General features: G+C 47.5%; 1 protein-coding gene across 1 annotated transcript in view; it reads right to left on the reverse strand.

Moving 5' to 3' along the window:
• The window catches only part of LOC147665638 (complement factor H-related protein 5-like), a gene marked incomplete at its 5' end in the record, with an annotated part of 402,132 nt that overhangs the window by 211,166 nt on the left and 169,066 nt on the right, over nt 1-21,900 (reverse strand). The window contains one exon of the mRNA XM_086949622.1: nt 7,961-8,137. Coding sequence (XP_086805748.1) covers nt 7,961-8,137 — 177 coding nt within the window. The remainder of the gene's footprint in view (nt 1-7,960; nt 8,138-21,900) is intronic.

Genomic DNA, 21,900 nt, shown 5'->3' on the forward strand with positions numbered 1-21,900 from the left:
TGATTTGCATATAGCCAGGTTCTGAGCTGGGATGGGGCAGTGAGATAAATAACGGTGATGGATCAAGCCCTGATCTTTGGACTGGATAAGAGGGGTCTGTTTAACTCAGACACTCTGTTCATCACCACCCCCTTTTTGTAAATCGTTTTTGGCCACTATAGGTGTGGCAGGGTATACTCAGACATGAGTCCCTTTCTCACTGCTCCATCAGGATTCAAGCAAGCCGGGCCGAAGAAGGCTGAAATGCCAGAAACCGGTCCCCGGTAGCTTGTCTCCTTTCTGGTGAAGAATTGGCTTGGTAGTTTAGTCTGCCCTGTTCCCATGATGCACTGGGCCAGGGACAGACTGATTTGCATATAGCCAGGTTCTGAGCTGGGATGGGGCAGTGAGATAAATAACGGTGATGGATCAAGCCCTGATCTTTGGACTGGGTAAGAGTGGTCTGTTTAACTCAGACACTCTGTTCATCACCACCCCCTTTTTGTAAATCGTTTTTGGCCACTATAGGTGTGGCAGGGTATACTCAGACATGAGTCCCTTTCTCACTGCTCCATCAGGATTCAAGCAAGCCGGGCCGAAGAAGGCTGAAATGCCAGAAACCGGTCCCCGGTAGCTTGTCTCCTTTCTGGTGAAGAATTGGCTTGGTAGTTTAGTCTGCCCTGTTCCCATGATGCACTGGGCCAGGGACAGACTGATTTGCATATAGCCAGGTTCTGAGCTGGGATGGGGCAGTGAGATAAATAACGGTGATGGATCAAGCCCTGATCTTTGGACTGGGTAAGAGTGGTCTGTTTAACTCAGACACTCTGTTCATCACCACCCCCTTTTTGTAAATCGTTTTTGGCCACTATAGGTGTGGCAGGGTATACTCAGACATGAGTCCCTTTCTCACTGCTCCATCAGGATTCAAGCAAGCCGGGCCGAAGAAGGCTGAAATGCCAGAAACCGGTCCCCGGTAGCTTGTCTCCTTTCTGGTGAAGAATTGGCTTGGTAGTTTAGTCTGCCTTGTTCCCATGATGCACTGGGCCAGGGACAGACTGATTTGCATATAGCCAGGTTCTGAGCTGGGATGGGGCAGTGAGATAAATAACGGTGATGGATCAAGCCCTGATCTTTGGACTGGGTAAGAGGGGTCTGTTTAACTCAGACACTCTGTTCATCACCACCCCCTTTTTGTAAATCGTTTTTGGCCACTATAGGTGTGGCAGGGTATACTCAGACATGATGCCCTTTCTCACTGCTCCATCAGGATTCAAGCAAGCCGGGCCGAAGAAGGCTGAAATGCCAGAAACCGGTCCCCGGTAGCTTGTCTCCTTTCTGGTGAAGAATTGGCTTGGTAGTTTAGTCTGCCCTGTTCCCATGATGCACTGGGCCAGGGACAGACTGATTTGCATATAGCCAGGTTCTGAGCTGGGATGGGGCAGTGAGATAAATAACGGTGATGGATCAAGCCCTGATCTTTGGACTGGGTAAGAGGGGTCTGTTTAACTCAGACACTCTGTTCATCACCACCCCCTTTTTGTAAATCGTTTTTGGCCACTATAGGTGTGGCAGGGTATACTCAGACATGAGTCCCTTTCTCACTGCTCCATCAGGATTCAAGCAAGCCGGGCCGAAGAAGGCTGAAATGCCAGAAACCGGTCCCCGGTAGCTTGTCTCCTTTCTGGTGAAGAATTGGCTTGGTAGTTTAGTCTGCCCTGTTCCCATGATGCACTGGGCCAGGGACAGACTGATTTGCATATAGCCAGGTTCTGAGCTGGGATGGGGCAGTGAGATAAATAATGGTGATGGATCAAGCCCTGATCTTTGGACTGGGTAAGAGTGGTCTGTTTAACTCAGACACTCTGTTCATCACCACCCCCTTTTTGTAAATCGTTTTTGGCCACTATAGGTGTGGCAGGTTATACTCAGACATGAGTCCCTTTCTCACTGCTCCATCAGGATTCAAGCAAGCCGGGCCGAAGAAGGCTGAAATGCCAGAAACCGGTCCCCGGTAGCTTGTCTCCTTTCTGGTGAAAAATTGGCTTGGTAGTTTAGTCTGCCCTGTTCCCATGATGCACTGGGCCAGGGACAGACTGATTTTATATAGCCAGGTTCTGAGCTGGGATGGGGCAGTGAGATAAATAACGGTGATGGATCAAGCCCTGATCTTTGGACTGGGTAAGAGTGGTCTGTTTAACTCAGACACTCTGTTCATCACCACCCCCTTTTTGTAAATCGTTTTTGGCCACTATAGGTGTGGCAGGGTATACTCAGACATGAGTCCCTTTCTCACTGCTCCATCAGGATTCAAGCAAGCCGGGCCGAAGAAGGCTGAAATGCCAGAAACCGGTCCCCGGTAGCTTGTCTCCTTTCTGGTGAAGAATTGGCTTGGTAGTTTAGTCTGCCCTGTTCCCATGATGCACTGGGCCAGGGACAGACTGATTTGCATATAGCCAGGTTCTGAGCTGGGATGGGGCAGTGAGATAAATAACGGTGATGGATCAAGCCCTGATCTTTGGACTGGGTAAGAGTGGTCTGTTTAACTCAGACACTCTGTTCATCACCACCCCCTTTTTGTAAATCGTTTTTGGCCACTATAGGTGTGGCAGGGTATACTCAGACATGAGTCCCTTTCTCACTGCTCCATCAGGATTCAAGCAAGCCGGGCCGAAGAAGGCTGAAATGCCAGAAACCGGTCCCCGGTAGCTTGTCTCCTTTCTGGTGAAAAATTGGCTTGGTAGTTTAGTCTGCCCTGTTCCCATGATGCACTGGGCCAGGGACAGACTGATTTGCATATAGCCAGGTTCTGAGCTGGGATGGGGCAGTGAGATAAATAACGGTGATGGATCAAGCCCTGATCTTTGGACTGGGTAAGAGTGGTCTGTTTAACTCAGACACTCTGTTCATCACCACCCCCTTTTTGTAAATCGTTTTTGGCCACTATAGGTGTGGCAGGGTATACTCAGACATGAGTCCCTTTCTCACTGCTCCATCAGGATTCAAGCAAGCCGGGCCGAAGAAGGCTGAAATGCCAGAAACCGGTCCCCGGTAGCTTGTCTCCTTTCTGGTGAAGAATTGGCTTGGTAGTTTAGTCTGCCCTGTTCCCATGATGCACTGGGCCAGGGACAGACTGATTTGCATATAGCCAGGTTCTGAGCTGGGATGGGGCAGTGAGATAAATAACGGTGATGGATCAAGCCCTGATCTTTGGACTGGGTAAGAGTGGTCTGTTTAACTCAGACACTCTGTTCATCACCACCCCCTTTTTGTAAATCGTTTTTGGCCAGTATAGGTGTGGCAGGGTATACTCAGACATGAGTCCCTTTCTCACTGCTCCATCAGGATTCAAGCAAGCCGGGCCGAAGAAGGCTGAAATGCCAGAAACCGGTCCCCGGTAGCTTGTCTCCTTTCTGGTGAAGAATTGGCTTGGTAGTTTAGTCTGCCCTGTTCCCATGATGCACTGGGCCAGGGACAGACTGATTTGCATATAGCCAGGTTCTGAGCTGGGATGGGGCAGTGAGATAAATAACGGTGATGGATCAAGCCCTGATCTTTGGACTGGGTAAGAGTGGTCTGTTTAACTCAGACACTCTGTTCATCACCACCCCCTATTTGTAAATCGTTTTTGGCCACTATAGGTGTGGCAGGGTATACTCAGACATGAGTCCCTTTCTCACTGCTCCATCAGGATTCAAGCAAGCCGGGCCGAAGAAGGCTGAAATGCCAGAAACCGGTCCCCGGTAGCTTGTCTCCTTTCTGGTGAAGAATTGGCTTGGTAGTTTAGTCTGCCCTGTTCCCATGATGCACTGAGCCAGGGACAGACTGATTTGCATATAGCCAGGTTCTGAGCTGGGATGGGGCAGTGAGATAAATAACGGTGATGGATCAAGCCCTGATCTTTGGACTGGGTAAGAGGGGTCTGTTTAACTCAGACACTCTGTTCATCACCACCCCCTTTTTGTAAATCCTTTTTGGCCACTATAGGTGTGGCAGGGTATACTCAGACATGAGTCCCTTTCTCACTGCTCCATCAGGATTCAAGCAAGCCGGGCCGAAGAAGGCTGAAATGCCAGAAACCGGTCCCCGATAGCTTGTCTCCTTTCTGGTGAAGAATTGGCTTGGTAGTTTAGTCTGCCCTGTTCCCATGATGCACTGGGCCAGGGACAGACTGATTTGCATATAGCCAGGTTCTGAGCTGGGATGGGGCAGTGAGATAAATAACGGTGATGGATCAAGCCCTGATCTTTGGACTGGGTAAGAGTGGTCTGTTTAACTCAGACACTCTGTTCATCACCACCCCCTTTTTGTAAATCGTTTTTGGCCACTATAGGTGTGGCAGGGTATACTCAGACATGAGTCCCTTTCTCACTGCTCCATCAGGATTCAAGCAAGCCGGGCCGAAGAAGGCTGAAATGCCAGAAACCGGTCCCCGGTAGCTTGTCTCCTTTCTGGTGAAGAATTGGCTTGGTAGTTTAGTCTGCCCTGTTCCCATGATGCACTGGGCCAGGGACAGACTGATTTGCATATAGCCAGGTTCTGAGCTGGGATGGGGCAGTGAGATAAATAACGGTGATGGATCAAGCCCTGATCTTTGGACTGGGTAAGAGTGGTCTGTTTAACTCAGACACTCTGTTCATCACCACCCCCTTTTTGTAAATCGTTTTTGGCCACTATAGGTGTGGCAGGGTATACTCAGACATGAGTCCCTTTCTCACTGCTCCATCAGGATTCAAGCAAGCCGGGCCGAAGAAGGCTGAAATGCCAGAAACCGGTCCCCGGTAGCTTGTCTCCTTTCTGGTGAAGAATTGGCTTGGTAGTTTAGTCTGCCCTGTTCCCATGATGCACTGGGCCAGGGACAGACTGATTTGCATATAGCCAGGTTCTGAGCTGGGATGGGGCAGTGAGATAAATAACGGTGATGGATCAAGCCCTGATCTTTGGACTGGGTAAGAGTGGTCTGTTTAACTCAGACACTCTGTTCATCACCACCCCCTTTTTGTAAATCGTTTTTGGCCACTATAGGTGTGGCAGGGTATACTCAGACATGAGTCCCTTTCTCACTGCTCCATCAGGATTCAAGCAAGCCGGGCCGAAGAAGGCTGAAATGCCAGAAACCGGTCCCCGGTAGCTTGTCTCCTTTCTGGTGAAGAATTGGCTTGGTAGTTTAGTCTGCCCTGTTCCCATGATGCACTGGGCCAGGGACAGACTGATTTGCATATAGCCAGGTTCTGAGCTGGGATGGGGCAGTGAGATAAATAACGGTGATGGATCAAGCCCTGATCTTTGGACTGGGTAAGAGTGGTCTGTTTAACTCAGACACTCTGTTCATCACCACCCCCTTTTTGTAAATCGTTTTTGGCCACTATAGTTGTGGCAGGGTATACTCAGACATGAGTCCCTTTCTCACTGCTCCATCAGGATTCAAGCAAGCCGGGCCGAAGAAGGCTGAAATGCCAGAAACTGGTCCCCGGTAGCTTGTCTCCTTTCTGGTGAAGAATTGGCTTGGTAGTTTAGTCTGCCCTGTTCCCATGATGCACTGGGCCAGGGACAGACTGATTTGCATATAGCCAGGTTCTGAGCTGGGATGGGGCAGTGAGATAAATAACGGTGATGGATCAAGCCCTGATCTTTGGACTGGGTAAGAGTGGTCTGTTTAACTTAGACACTCTGTTCATCACCACCCCCTTTTTGTAAATCGTTTTTGGCCACTATAGGTGTGGCAGGGTATACTCAGACATGAGTCCCTTTCTCACTGCTCCATCAGGATTCAAGCAAGCCGGGCCGAAGAAGGCTGAAATGCCAGAAACCGGTCCCCGGTAGCTTGTCTCCTTTCTGGTGAAGAATTGGCTTGGTAGTTTAGTCTGCCCTGTTCCCATGATGCACTGGGCCAGGGACAGACTGATTTGCATATAGCCAGGTTCTGAGCTGGGATGGGGCAGTGAGATAAATAACGGTGATGGATCAAGCCCTGATCTTTGGACTGGGTAAGAGTGGTCTGTTTAACTCAGACACTCTGTTCATCACCACCCCCTTTTTGTAAATCATTCCTTATTTGTGAATCACAATTTGCGAGTCGCAAATAAGGAATGCATAGGAATCACTAAATATTAGCAGATTCCTACCTACATAGCATTTTTGCGAATGCCTCATGGCGATTCACAAAAAATTGCTATTAAGGACTCGCAAACTTGTACTTTGATACATATGCCTCTAAAACTTTACAGAAGGTCAGGTCTATTATTCAGCAAAATAGGTTTAAATCTGATTTAGAAACAAGGGGTTGTTTCATGAATGTGTACAGAGGGTATTGGAGTATGTCTGATTGTATGCTTCTGTAGGATCCTAGTGCTACAGCAACAAATGATGTACAGAATGCTGAGTAATCAAACATTCACCCCCAGTCAAATGATGTGAATTAAAACCATCATTCTTTTGCTCACCATGCCATCCCAATTTGGACCCAGCCATACGCAAATCAGTCTTGACCCTGTTACTCATGGGAACAGTTCAGCCCGAACTGCAAAGCTGGGTCCTTACTGGACCGAAAACAAGCATCCTGGAACCGTTTTTGGGGTTTCACCCCTCATCAGCCAGGCTAGCTTGAATCCAGTGGACAGCGAGCAAGGGACCCTCATTTGGGCATACCCATCCCACTTATGGTGAAGAGTGCTATAGCAACAAGTGATGGACGGAATGCTGAGTAAATCATAAATTCATCCCCACACTGGGGTGGCATAGTGAGCAAAAGAACGAAGGATTTACCCCAGATCTCTTGACTGGGGGTGAATGTTTGACTGTTTCAGCATTCCGTCCATCATTTATTGCTATAGCACTCATGTTTTCCGACATTAGGAGCCTAAACGTGATCTGATGTAAGTGAATATTTTTTTTGTATTTCACCCTTCACTAAGAGCTTCCACTGGCTGGACCAGTTATTTGTTCTTAGAGATTCCCTTGTCTTTATCCGCATATGACCAAACACACTCACCTGCATCATGGCACACGGGTTTTGGTGCCATTGGAAGGGGTGAAGGTACAGTATGCAATTTTGAAGTAACACTGTTTTGTCATAGCCTCTGAACTATGATGTACACATGAGTAATTTGGTCCTTTAGAACAGGTAGCTGAAAGTGCTCAAATACTCTGCTTGGTGATGTAACTGATGTTTCTTCCATGTCCTCTATGAAAGGGGAATATGCAATGCACCTGTGGCACAGATTTAGAGATAAGCTCTGCACCAACGTACCCCACACTAGAGCAGGCAAAGCTATAATGTGTTGACTCAATATCAACATGCCTCTTAAAATTTAAGCAAGAAAGAACCGGAACTCTTGACGTTAGGATTTAAGCAGGTTTATAGTACAGCTTACGGGTCAGAGACCTCACCCACAGAGTAACCACCACCACCAACTACCTAACAATGAGTGTCAACATTCTCCCTACAGAAACCCACATTCTAGATTACCATGGCATCCCCTGGCAACAAGAACTTCCAGGGAATACTAACTTCAGACCACCACACTCTTCCAAGATGAACCAAGCAGTGTCTCTGGTTTTCAGTAATCCCAGACCCTAACAAGTTGGTAAGCCTGAGTGCACTGATCAACTGTTACACATGACTCCATGTCATCAGAACATTTTCAGTCATTACCGTTTTTTTTGGACAAATCACAGTATTTCCATTTGCTACACAAACTGATTCACTTGAACTGAACTAGGATCACATTTCCCAGAATGTACCCATGTGTTAAGCAAAGCACAGCGATGAAATATAGTGTCCTGTGGGCATGCAGTTGATGCTGTATTGTTTCAAGGCAGAGATGAAAATATCCTCACCTGCTCAGAATGGATATTTGTCTCAATACCTGGGACACTATTTAAAGCAGAGTTCTCATTTGTAATACACAGGCTCGCAGCATATGGACTTTGCAACAAATCTAGTACTGTACGTTTAATTATATAACATATAATAACATACTTATGCATTTAGGTAGTTCCGTCCATTGACCCTCTTCGCATGTTACATAAGATAGCTTTGGGAAAACAAATCCTTGTTTGCATCTGTATGTGACTCTTTCACCAGACTGATAGCTTTTCTGTGGTGTGCCTACAATATCTCCATTTGTAACACGTAGTGCACCACCACATGACGTAGCTGGAAAAAAAAGAGCACAGGTGTTTGACACATTAGGTTACCAATCAACAGCCAGTCTTAAGATATAGGAACATGCTTGAATCACATGAAGATGTGTTATGCATTTATAACAAAATCTAGATGAGGCATGTGTGCCAGTCACAGTGGGACGAAGTACACCAGAAAGCAGCCTTGCACTGCAGCACATATGAAGTATCATGGTCCAAAATGGGAAAAAAGGAAAACAAGCAACCTACTTAGACAGATCTTTAGCTTGGCTGGTCTTTGCCCCTTCATCAATAAGTGGAATCTGCTGTGAAGAAAGTTCCTTAATCAATTTTGGCTAGAGGGATGGTTATAACCAAATAGAGTAAGGCAATCAATGAAGAGTTTACAATTTCAGGTCAGGACTTTTTCAGGAGTGTGCACCATTGTCTCGAGCCGGTGGAGTGTCAGCTATCTTACTTGTGAGCGTTGAGTTTGGTGACCCCATGTGGCTTTTGGGGGCCACCATGAAGGACATGCTGTCACCCATGTCAGCGCTGCATTTGCCAACCCGTGTGCCTCCCCCCATATGCCAGGAGGGGACCATCATGAGAAACAGGCTGTCAATGGGGTATTCCATGTAGAGCGGTAGATTCACATGCTTTACATACTCCTGCCATCTAGTGTTGGGTCTGGATGTTTGCACTGTTTTTCTTTCAAGAAGTCTCTCCAGTCACAAGGTAGGTGACTCCTCCTTTCAGTGATAGTGTGCATGGGCATTGTTAGACCTGTCAGCCCTAGGGTGGTCTTTCCCTGTGATTTTTTGCCCTTGCCTCATTTTTCCCACCTACTTTTTGTTGGCCCATAGGTCTTCGGGCACCTTTTCATAGCTAATCTGTGTTAGGGTGCAGGTGCTCTCTACTTCCAACATGGCTGCCACTGGCCCCTGCTACTGCAGCGTGGTCTTTTAGTGTAGCACCCTAGCTGCCAGGAGCAAGCTAGATCCCCATAAAATGTTGCAATACCAGCCACCCAGCCCCTGTCCATAGGTAGAGTGGGGAAGCTCCTGGAATCTTCCAGAACAAAGGCGGAGTTAGGTTTTCCCGCCTTAGAGAGTGGTCACCTGACCTGGGCATATATAAGCAAGGGAGGGAACTTTTTCTAGTGAGTTGGGGCATCACTGACCTGGGGAACCCACGCAGGAGTTTTATGCGGGAGGGCCTAGTTAGGAACCTATGCTACTGGGAGTGACAGGATTTAGTGTCCTAAGCTAGCCCCCTGATCTGGCCCAGTGGTAGGGAACCCCAGGGTCGATCTGCAGTGACTGAAGAAAAACTCATCAAGCCTTCAACTCAACCCCCCCCCTCTCAGCAACTTCAAGAAACCAACATCTAAGGGCGCAGAACCATCCAAGCGCCAAGAAGATTACTTTCTTTTCACCAGAGACTGCTGGGGGATCGACCAGGTACTGGACTGTGCTGCCCTGTGCATTCTCTGCAGTCATCTGGGCCCATCTGGCCCTGCCTGTCTCCCCCTGACTGACTTGCTGTGCCCCTCATCCTGTCTGCAGTCCCTGTTGCCCTGTAAAGAGCTCTAAATTCTCAGTGCCATGGACTTTTATCCTGCCCTGAACTGCCTGTTAAGCGCTCTCGCCCCAGGCCCTGCCGAGCTGCTGAGAGTGCCTCACATCGAGTGTCATCACATGCTCTCTGCATTTACTGCACTGTCACCTGAAGCGCTCGGCTGCTGTGCCCTGCAAAGCGCCGCACTGTCTGGCCCGGATGCGGTACCTCAACCTGTGGTGCGCGAGCTAGCGCTGTATGTGGGACCCGGACTGCTGCCTCCACGAGGTGCTAGCGTCCCCCTACTTACCGCCGCAGTCCCCCATGACGTGCTGGGTCTGAAGCGCTGTGATCCCCCTCCGCGGCCCCCGGTACCAGGAGAGGGTCGCCGCCGTATTGCCGGGCCCAACCCGACTGAGAGGAGGTCCCGCGGCGGCCCCGGAGCCTGAGGAAGGCCGCTCTGCATTCCAGTCAGGCCTCGTTAGGCCTGAAGCCATCACCGCCTCCATCACGTGACGAGGGCGCTCGGCTTCATCATTGGCCGCGCCCCCGTCTTTCTGTGCCGCGATTGGTCCCGCGGTCCGGCCCAAGCTGCTCCCTCATTGGCTGACACCGCCGGGCCCTGCTGACACGGCCCGGCCCCCGAAGAGAGCTGTACCTCACCGCGGAGGGGGCCGCTGGGCCTGAGAGCCCCCTCCGGTTGCCCCCCAAACGTTGGTCCAGCCTCGCCCCGGCGCCAGGACTCCAGAACTGCCCCCGCGTCGCACAGGGCTGGAGGAGGCCCCGGGAGGGCTGGAGCTCGTCCTCCTGCCCCAGAGTCTATGCAAGGGCCCCGGAGGGCTGAAGAGCACAAGGTAACCCCCGGGGAGGAGGGCGGTAGGCCGGGAAAGGACTGAGGTTGCCCCTCCCCCGGGGTGAACTGAGACTGGGCCCCGCTGGCCCCCCCTGTAATGTGCCTTGAGAAGCAGGAGGTTCGGGGACAGACATGTTCCCCCCTACATTGTTCTGCCTGCCGGGTTCCGGCCTGAAATGTTCATGGTTACACCCTATTTACAAGCCTATTAATGGAATGGTGATTTACTTCACTGTACTGAATTTCTTGCAGGGGCGGGCTTCTACAGTTCCCGATGGGGCCTTACCGTGATAATTATTAATTCATTCTAATGGTATTCTGATGATCTGATTCTGGGTCGCAAAACGATCAGTATTCACAAGAAGAAATGCTTGTGGTTGGTTACTACAGGTTAATCTAGAATCTATAAAATTACCTTTTTGCCTGTTGAGTAGCATACCGCGACAGGCTGTGTTCTTTGAAGTTTTCTGTTGTACTGAAAGTACTTGCTGAAATGTTTTATCACTTTCTATGAAGTGCAATTTAGAAGGCGTCCATGAGAGACTTAATGTGGTACTTTAATGCCATGCTATGGTCGCTTCTTGCAGGATCCTCCAGGTTTATGAAAGTACCCTCTTTGCCTGCTGAAGAGTATGATGCGACAGGCTGTGTTATTTAATGTTTCACTGCGTAGATGAGCTGGTTATTACTTTAATGACAAGTCTTACTGAAACTGCCTAATGAAATGCGTAAATGAAATACTAATGATCTGCTAAATGTATTATTTGTTTGATCCAAAGTCTATATAAAAGAACTTGATTTACAAATACAACTACTGGTGTGGTCTCCATTATTATGCCCACTGTGTGTCATTGGATGAGTGTGTTAAGTGGCTGCTTTACACGCAAGCCCCTGGCTGCCTTCCTGCTTGAGCCATGCTACCCCTCGGAGAGCTGGTGGTCCCAGTTCTTACAGGCATCAACTCCATTGTTAGATTGTTTTCCCATGGAGGGTGAGAATGGAGTTACTAAGAGTAGAATAGAGGTGTCCATGTGTATGTATAGAAAGTAAGAGAGTACTGCAACATGTATAGGTCACAGGGTAGGAGGGTGGGCACATGTGAATCTACTGCTCTACATGCCTAGAACAGATGCTTACTGGGTAAGTAATATTATCCGTTCAAGGCATGTGAGCTGTAGATCACATGCTTTGCATAGACTATACAGCAGTATTCTCCCAAAGTGGTGGCCAACCTGTAGCTGTTGCAGTTGTCTGTAAGAATGTCTTAAGTACTGCCTGGCCTACATTAGCCTGTTGTCTGGCTAACACATCTACACAATAGTGCTTGGTGAATGTGTGTGGCGTAGACCATGTTGCAGTTTTGCAGATGTCAGCAATGGGGCTATTTCCTAAGGAAGCCATAGTAGCCCTTATTTTGCAGGTGCAATGCGCCCCGGGGGGTACTGTTAAAGTCCTTTTTGAATACATTTAACTATCCACCGAGCAATACCCGATTTAGAAATAGGATTGCCTTTGTGTAGTGGAGCAAAAGTCATAAAAAGTTGTTTAATTTCACAAAATGGTTTTGTTCTTTCTATGTGATACAATAATGCTCATTTAACGTCTAACGTGTAAATATAGTTTGTGCTGAGGATCTACTGAGAGCTCCACCAGGGTAGTGAACAGAGGGTGATGGGTGCATGTGGGAACTGCTTGGATGAATGTGAGGGATGTTTGTCTGAACTTCCGAACCACTAGTGTAATGAGTGGGAGAGGTGCAAAAGCGTATGCAAATATCCCTGACCAGTTCTTCCATAGTGCATTGCCTTTGGACAATGGGTGTGGATACCTGGAGGCAAAGTTTGGACATTTTGCATTTTAGTGTATCGCAAACAGATCTATTTGTAGATAGCCCCACATTTGAAAGAATGAAAGGAGAACTTGAGGGTGAAGTTCCCACTCGTGAATCTGTTGTCTCTTCCTGTTGAGAATCTGCTATCTGAGTGTTCACTCCTTGGAGATGCTCTGCTGGAGATTAATTCTGTGACGTATGGCCCACTTCCAAATGGCTGGTGCAAGGCGTGACAGGTGGAGGTAGTGTGTGTCCCCTTGTTTCTGTATGTAATAAATGGCTGTCATGTTGTCAAGTTGTCGGTGCGTATCAGGACAGTTTTACCCGCAAGGTGAGTCTGGAAGGCCTTGAGGGCTAGAAATACTGCTAGCAGCTCTAGATGATTTATGTGAAGTTGTTTTTGTTTTTGAGTCTGCAACTCTCACATAGCGAAACAAGCGCTAAAAAAGGGCGAAATTGCCGACCCACTTCTCCCGCCATTGTCCTCGTTGGGACAGGGACACGCCCACTTTGAGGCCACGCCCCCTGCAAGTCCTACAAAGCGCGCTGATCACTAGCGCTGCAGATTACACACAGAACCTCCTGAGGCACAGCCGGGAGCGGACTGAATTTAGCGCAACTCTTGGTTTTAAACTGTAATTTGGTGTTTTTAAACTGCACTCACCTTCCCTTCCTGACACACGAGTACAGTGTGCAGGCACCTCTCACATAGCGAAACGAGCGCTAAAAAAGGGCGAAATCGCCGACCCACTTCTCCCGCCATTGTCCTCGTTGGGACAGGGACACGCCCACTTTGAGGCCACACCCCCTGTAACTGCTCCCTCACTATATACATGTGTATTTACCGGAAGCGCAGCGGACGAGCGCAGCGGGCGCGACGAATGCGCGCCGAAGGCGCGCTTAAGGCAAGCTCGTCTGCGCTCGTCCGCGCTAGACAGAGCGCCGAGCCAAGCCATACCACTAAATCCAGCAACCAGGCACGGAGATATGAAAGGGAAGACCTACTCCACCTTAATAAAAAGGTACACGACTCGTGCTTACATGGCCTACTCGCCGACCACCTCCCTAGCCGATGTTCCCACTGCCCTTACAGACTCTCCCCCATCATACCTCTACTGCCTTCCCCTACCCCTATACGAATGGCCCTTATTAACTGCAGATCCCTCCCCAAGCACTCGACAGAAATCCATCTTCTGCTGGAAAACTATAACTTAGAAGTGCTTTTTCTAACAGAAACGTGGCTAGGACCGGACTCAGACCCTGACATTGTCAATTCCCTTCCCTCAGGCTTCCTCATTCATCGCATGGATCGCCCTAAGGGAAAGGGTGGGGGCATTGCCATAATTCATAAAGACCAGTTTTCATGCCGTCTCCAAGGCAGTCCCCTCGTTGACTGCGAAAACGTCATGTTCTCCATCCAGGTCTCCCCTTGTCAATCCATATCAGGCTTCCTCATCTACCGCCCCCCAGGACCACTAGGTCAATTTTGCGAATCCCTCACGGAGCACTCTTACACTCTGACCGCCACCAACTCCTCATGTTTGATCCTGGGTGACCTAAACATCCATTTTGATAAAAAGGAAGTCAAACTTACTGCTAACCTGATAGCAGACCTCGAAACCCTTCAATTAAAATTACTAGGCCATCTTCCCACCCATACCTTAGGACATCTGTTGGACCCGATCTTTACCAACATTTACGATCTTACTGTCCTCGACCCCATTCCAGTCCCTTGGACTGATCATTTTCTCGTCCCTTTAAACTGGCAGATCACTCGCGCTCCCCGTCCCACTGCCCTTCCTAGCAAGCCTTCACGATCCTGGTCTAAACTAGATGTAGAAATCTGGAAACAACATCTAGAGAGCTCCCCGCCTGCACTCAACAACAACCCCATCAGTGCTGATGCAGACTTCTCAGCATGGATAGGCAACACCCTAGATAAAACTCTCCCCAAAAAAATCTCCTGTAATCCACGGAACAAAGCCACTTCACCCTGGTTCACTGATGAATTGCGGCTCCTAAAAAAAGCCTGCAAAAGGTCAGAAAGAGAATGGAGGAAACATTTTGACCACACTAAGAAAATCGAATACAAGACAACTCTTCTCACCTACAAAAAAGCAATCAAAGCCGCACAAATCAACTACTTTGAGGATAAAATTAAATCATCCACCAATTCAGCCCGAGAAACGTACCAAATAGCCAGGAAACTCCTCAAACTACCAGAGCCCCCCCCCCTGGTCGAACCCTCAGTCACTCGCTGCAATGAACTTGCGGAATTTTTTAACTCAAAAATTGTCAACATCATCAAATCACTTCCCCCTACCCCCCTGAACGCCCTTACAGCCCCCCCGGACGTTAGCCTACCCACCCCATCACCTATAGTATCTACCCCTCAGCTGTCAGCCTTCACCCCGCTTACAACTGACACTACCCTCCGCATACTCAGCTCTATTAAAAGTGGTAGCCCAACTGACTCTGCTCCACTTAATATTCTTAAACTAGTTGAATCTACTATCTTACCCTATTTGACAAAACTTATCAATAATTCACTCAGCCTAGGCATCGTCCCTCCCAGCTGGAAAAGAGCAATGGTGAGAGCATTGCTCAAAAAACCTCACCTTGATCCACTGGAACTCGGCAACTACAGGCCGATTTCCCTACTCCCAGGTATCAGCAAAATAGCTGAGAAACATGTTAACCTAAACCTTTCCCAATACCTCGAATCTAATAAACTTCTAGAACCCTCTCAAACGGGATTCAGGCCAGGCCAGAGTACCGAGACCGCAATATTGGCGGTAGTCGAAGAGGCAAGGAAGATCATGGACTCAGGGGGATCAGTGGCAGTGATCCTCCTGGATCTCAGCGCGGCCTTCGACACCGTCAACCACTCAATCCTGATCCAAAGACTCAGGCATCTTGGAATTGCAGGAACGGCTCTGGCTTGGTTAGAATCCTTCCTCAAAAACAGATCCTTTCAGGTGACAGAGGGCACCTTTACGTCCAGACCCACAGCCATCAATTGCGGGGTTCCCCAGGGCTCATCCCTGAGCCCAACCCTTTTTAATGTTTACATGTCCCCCCTCGAGAAAGTCGTCACCCCTTACGGAATCAAACTACTGACCTATGCTGACGACACTCAACTGGTGGTCTCCCTAAACCAGCAAGACCACTCCGTTCCCAACCTTCACACCTGTTTAACCGAAATAACGAAATGGATGAGCAGTTCCCACCTCAAGTTAAACAACGACAAAACCGAGATAATGTTCTTAGGCAACAAATCACTACTCAGCTCCATCTCCGTATGGCCTTCATCCATGGGCCCCCCCCCTGTGTCCAAACCAGAAATCAAGAGTCTGGGCATTTGGTTAGACGAAGAGCTCAACTTCTCAGCCCAAGCGCGGAAAACCGCTGGAACCTGTCACGGCCTGCTTAGATCAGCAAGGAAAATCTTACCCTTGCTTCCGGCACAATCCCGCAAACTCCTCATCCACGGCCTTGTGCTATCCCGTTTGGACTATGGCAATGCCCTGTATCTGGGGGCCCCCAAAAAAGTTCTAGCTAAACTTCAAACGGCTCAAAATGCGGCAGCCCGCATCCTTACAGGAACCCACCGTCGAGGCTCAGCCAAACCCTCCTTGAAGGCCCTACATTGGCTCCCCATTCAAGAGAGAATTCAATTTAAGGCCCTCTGCACGACCCACAAGATTCTGCACGGCAATGCCCCTCCTATACTCCAAAACCTCATCTCACCCCATACCACCCTAAGAACACTCCGCTCTTCTAACTGCAATTTAGCCTCGGTACCTAGGATCAGAAAAGCCCGCTCTGGCGGCCGACTGTTTTCATATAACGCGGCTAAACTATGGAACTCGCTTCCCCCAAACCTCAGAGCCCAACCTAACCTTCTCTCCTTCCGTAGAGCGCTCAAAACATGGCTTTTCCCATAAGGCTCGTCACACCAGGTTCTTGTCTATCAGCGCTGGGACGCCCATGGGCAGCCATGCGCTCTACAAATCCGTAAAATAAATAAATAAATAACCCTTGAACGGTGTGAGTCTGGAGATGAGCACCCCTACTAGTGAGCGATGCCTCTGCTGTTAGCACTGTTTGTGGAACAGGGTCGATTAAGGGCTGCACTTTGGATAGGGTTTGTGGATTCTACCACTGCAGAGAGCGATGGGTGCGGCCGTCTACCAACACTAGATCTGACAATTGACCCTGAGACTGCTCCACTGACATGCTAAACATTCCTGAAGGGGACACATTTCAAGTCTTGCATGGGGAACCATTATGATGCAGGACGCCATCATTCCCAGTAGTTGCATATACACTCGCTGGTAATGAGAGGTTGGTCTGAAACTGTGAAATTACTTAGAGCCTGCATATTTCCGATTCTGGCTGCATTGGGACAGGCAAGAGCTTTTTGAGTATTGAGAGTGGCTCCCAAATATGTTTGTGTGTTGGAGGGTTGGAGATGGGATTTCAACACGTTGACTGTAAATCCCAGATCGTGCAGTAATGGCAGTGTTATTTGAGTGTGTTGGAGACACTTGGAGTAAGAGTTGGCTTTGATGATCCAGTCGTTCAAGTGGGGGAAGGCATGAATCTGCTGTCTTCGCTGGTGAACAGCTACTACTGCCAGGCACTTGGTAAATACTCTGAGAGTAGTGGTGACTCCGAATGGAAGCACATTAAACTGGTAGTGTTTTCACGCTACTACAAACCTGAGATATTTGCGATGAGCGGGATGTATTGGAATATGGACTTAGAAGTCCCTTAAGTCGAGAGCACACATAAAGTCGCCTTGCTGTAGGAATGGGAGCACTTGTTGAAGTGTCTCCATGTGAAAGTTATTTGAATGAATCTATTGATTTAGCTCTCTGAGATCCTGTATAGACCTGAGAGAACCGTCCATTTGGGTATGAGAAAATATAAGGAGTACACGCTAGACCCTTGACATTGTAATGGGACGGGATCTATAGCGGCTTTTTGCACACGTGTGTTTGAACGTGGAGGAATGTTTGGGGGATTGTTGGTAAGCTCCAGGCAATAACCAGATTGAATAATTCCTAAGATCCATCTGTCTGAAGTCATTGTATAGAAAGTAGTGCTCACAAGTACAACATTACGAGCATCCCCAGGCGTACTTCTCAATAATTTCCTGGGTTCAACCAGGATTCCTTAACGTTTAAATGATCGACAACCCAATCGAAAATTCATATTTTCCAATGAGATTATTTACTTCATAACTCATCAGAATCAATTTGAGTTCATCATATTAATTTCATATCCATCAACATAATTTAATTCGTCCAATGCATTTCGGGCGGTGCCCTTCATCGGGGACAATAGGCTGCAAACAAGGGATAATCACGATATAATCAAAATACCATTATGTATTACACATAGGCATAAAAACGTAAAACATGCTGTAAATAATACGTGCTCAGTGACTCAGTGAAAAAGCCCCCAAAGTGACTATGTGCTATACTCTGAAAAAAACAACTGCCTTCAGGCACTTACATGGATCAATGGTTGCGATGAGTATGTCATCAACTAAACTGATACAGTGGTCCAAATTGAAATAATAATAACGTAACTGTAATCTGGTTATTCTGTATACAAGCATATGAGCGGTAAAGCGGCTCGTTTCGGCTTTAGAACACTTACTGCGTGTGTACTTACATTCTGATGATTTATGAAGTAAATAATCTCATTGGAAAACATGAACTTTCGACTGGGTTGTCGATCATTTAAACGTTAAGGAATCCTGGTTGAACCCAGGAAATTATTGAGAAGTACGCCTGGGGATGCTCGCAATGTTGTACTTGTGAGCACTACTTTCTTTACAATTATCAAGACGCCATAGGCAAGAGGCGCCACTCGGGCAGCACGCTCGAACATAGAAGACTTTCTGAATTAGCTAACGATTGAACTAGATGCTGTGCGCTTTAACCTCAAACTCCATTTCATTGTATTCTTCTTGTCAATGAGGCCAGCAGCACGCCATAAATCCACGTGAATATAGACCTGATATCTTGATAGACAAAATGCAATACGAGGAAATTATCAAAAGCACTGATACAAGAAGAGATCGACCACACATCCTCAAATAGGACCAAGGCACAGACTATTAAACAATTGCTATACATCTCAAAGAGACATGTGAATCAGAAAATGCATGCTAGCACACTTATCCGTTACCACAAAATGCAACGCATACCCAGAGGGTTGCGCATAGTGCTAAAGCCATCATTGTGTAAAAACTCGAAGATTTTCCAAGACAAGTGGTATGCGATACTTAATAAATGTTCGCTTGACCTTATACTGTTGATTATAGAAGAACTTTCAGGAATTTTAGTAGATCTAAATAAAGAAATAGACGAGATCTTTGAAGAACTTTCTAAAATGATGAATGCAGACGAGTTAGCGACAACATTGAAGGATATTAATGAACAGATTGAAAAACACACTCAAGAGGTCAACGAATGGAAGATTTGAAAGTTTAGATGCGATACGTTGGATTACAAACTAGGAGAGGTGTACACATGGGCAGATGTGTACGCCCAAAGTAGGAGAAATCGTCCTGACACACCATACACCGACACCTCCTCGTCCGGGAGTGACATGTCCAACAAACCTCTATCCAACAAAGGTCAAACATCCAAGACCAGACTACCTAACACCCACGAAGTCACCAGTACGGCTACAGGACCAACGACATCTAGAGTGACAGACACCAGGGAAGTCCCCTTTTTAGAGCAAGGCTCCGCACAAATACAAGACACAGGAGGGGACAAAGAGGTTCCAAAGACAAGAAGCATAACCAAAGAAAAGGAGAAGAAAAACCAGAAGAACACTTAGTGATCAACATTTGCGACCATAGATTGACAAACCAAGAACTCAAAGTATTGCAGAAAGGAACGTCTTTTGTCCCAACCACCCAAACAAACTTACTAGAACTTGAAGTCAGCTTCTTCAAGCTGATGAGGAAACTAAGGTTGCGTCATTACTTTGACAATGTTGTTCCGAAATCACAAACTCAAGAACCTGATCAATTGAAAGGTCTACGACCCAAAAGTACATTCATGGCTCCCTTGAGCCACAAGACTCTTGATCTATTTTAAACGATGGTTAAACAAGATCTAATTAAAATCAAATGTGAAAGAAAAGGTAAGAAAAATATGACCAATAAAGATCTGAGCACATTGAGAAACCTAGCCAACAATCCCAATATCACCTGTGTGAAAGCAGTCAAAGGCGGAGACCTTGTCGTAATGAACACTATCATGTATCAGAATAAAGTTCAAGAACATTTGTCTGACAACAACACGTATTCCCCTTTGGGGTATAATCCTACACAGGAATACCTGAATAAACTCACGGACATTGTTTCTAAAGCCAAAGATAACGGAGTCATTACTGAAAGAACCAAGAGTTTTTTGATCAAATCTAACCCAAGCAGCCCCATTTTCTACATGATGCCCAAGGTGCATAAGAACTTGTTAGATCCACCTTTACGTCCCATCGTTTCTACGAAAAACAGCATACATGAACCTATAGGTCAATTTATAGACAAATACATGCAACCCACAGTACAACGCATGGTGACCTATATCAGAGACACCACTGATTTTTTAACTAGACTCAACATGCAACAAATTGAACTGAACGAACAACTATTACTTTGTACAGCGGATGTGAAAGCTTTATACACCTCAATTCCCCATGATGCAGGAATTGAGGCTATGGAGGAAGCCATTCTCAATACAGACTTCGAATTACCTCTCCAAACTTTTTTGATGGAACTTATCATATTCACTCTATATCACAGCTATTTCAAAGTTGACAATACCTGGTACCAACAGCTGGTTGGAACTTGTATGGGCAATTGCGCTGCCCCAGTGTATGCCAATATCTTTATGAAATCCTATGAAGAACAAAATATATTGAACAACCCTACTTGGATCACCAACTTGAAAATGCTTGTCCGCTACATAGATTACATTTTTATCCTGTGGAAGGGTACCAAGGAATCTCTGGAAAGAGCATTAACAGAATTGAGTTCTAAAAATGACAGGATACAACTTACTTGGGAAATGTCAGATAAAACCATTACCTTTCTGGATGTACGCATCAATCTACACCCATGAAGGATTGAAACGGAGATGCATCGCAAAGAAACAGACAGGAATAATACCTTGCACTTTCAAAGTTTTCACCAAGATCCATTGAAACATCATTTATCCACATCACAAATGATGAGGGTGAAGAGAATCACATCTGACCCAGATAAAGTGAACATAAAACTCAAGGAAATGGGTGACAGATTTCGAAACAGAGGCTATCCAGAGATGGTGGTAAATCAATCAATGCAAAAAGTAAATAACATTCAGAGAACAGATCTATTTGAAACACGCATCAGAGACAAAGATACGAGAACGACGATTGTGTCCAAATACTCCACAGCGAGTTACAAGTTCAAGAAAATAATTAAAAATCACTGGAAAATTGGAGGAGGAGCTACGCGGGCATCCAAGATGGTCGCGTGAGCAGAGAGCTCCCGAGACCCGCGCCGCCCTTCTTGATCCATCCTTCTGATATTCTGGTTACTTCGATGGGCTTTTGAAGTACTACTCGTCCTGGTGCTGCTACACTTTTCCGGGCCGAGATCGGACTTCGGGAACCCATTTTATGTCGTCCTAAGTTTTCAGGCTTAGCCCCGGATGGGACCGGGGACTCTGCTGCTTTGAACGGCCGAGCAGTAATTCAATAACAACGGTCGCCTGGCATTTGCTCTACCGGTGGTGTTTCCACTTTCACTTTCGGTTTCCATTTCCCTGTTGAACTGATTGCCGAGGAGCTACACTGCATTCCTGACTCCGGTGGTCTGACCAGCTGTACGTCTGACCAAGCCTTGGGCCGGCGATCTGTGAATTTTCAGCGAAAGTGTGGCTTTGGAGTCCAGAGGGTCGCTGCCATCTTATCGCGACTGGGAAGACCCAACGAGGTGCCGATTCCAACATGGCGACGAAGCCAGAGCTGGAGAAGCGCAGGAAAGTCACCAACCATGGGGGATCGGTCCAGACTAACGTGATAGACCGTTATACTCAGCCAAGAGGCTCCCCCAGCGCTGCTGGCCGCGGTACTGAGGACATGAGGACGGACCTGGTGGCTGCATCGGAGGTGTCCTTTCAAGATCTAATGGCCGCCATTTCAGGACTGAAGGCAGATATGGGTCAACAATATGAGGCCATTGTGTCCAAGATAGACACAGTGGCGGTCGATGTCACCCTTATTCGAGCCGACCTGGCTAAAACTAACGAGAGGGTCGAGGAATTGGACCTTAAGGCTACCAGTCTGGTTACTGATATGGCGGAAGCACAATCGGAGATCGGGAATCTCCGGTCATCGCATGATCTCTTGACCAGACGTATGGAGGAGTACGATAACCGGGCCCGACGGAACAACATTCGCCTGGTCGGGGTGCCAGAGGACAGCGGTGCTGCTTCGATCGATTTACTGGTCGAGGAGTTGATTGTTGGCAAACTTG

Source organism: Lissotriton vulgaris, unplaced genomic scaffold (assembly GCF_964263255.1).
Source record: "Lissotriton vulgaris unplaced genomic scaffold, aLisVul1.2 SCAFFOLD_2268, whole genome shotgun sequence".
NCBI lineage: Eukaryota > Metazoa > Chordata > Amphibia > Caudata > Salamandridae > Lissotriton > Lissotriton vulgaris.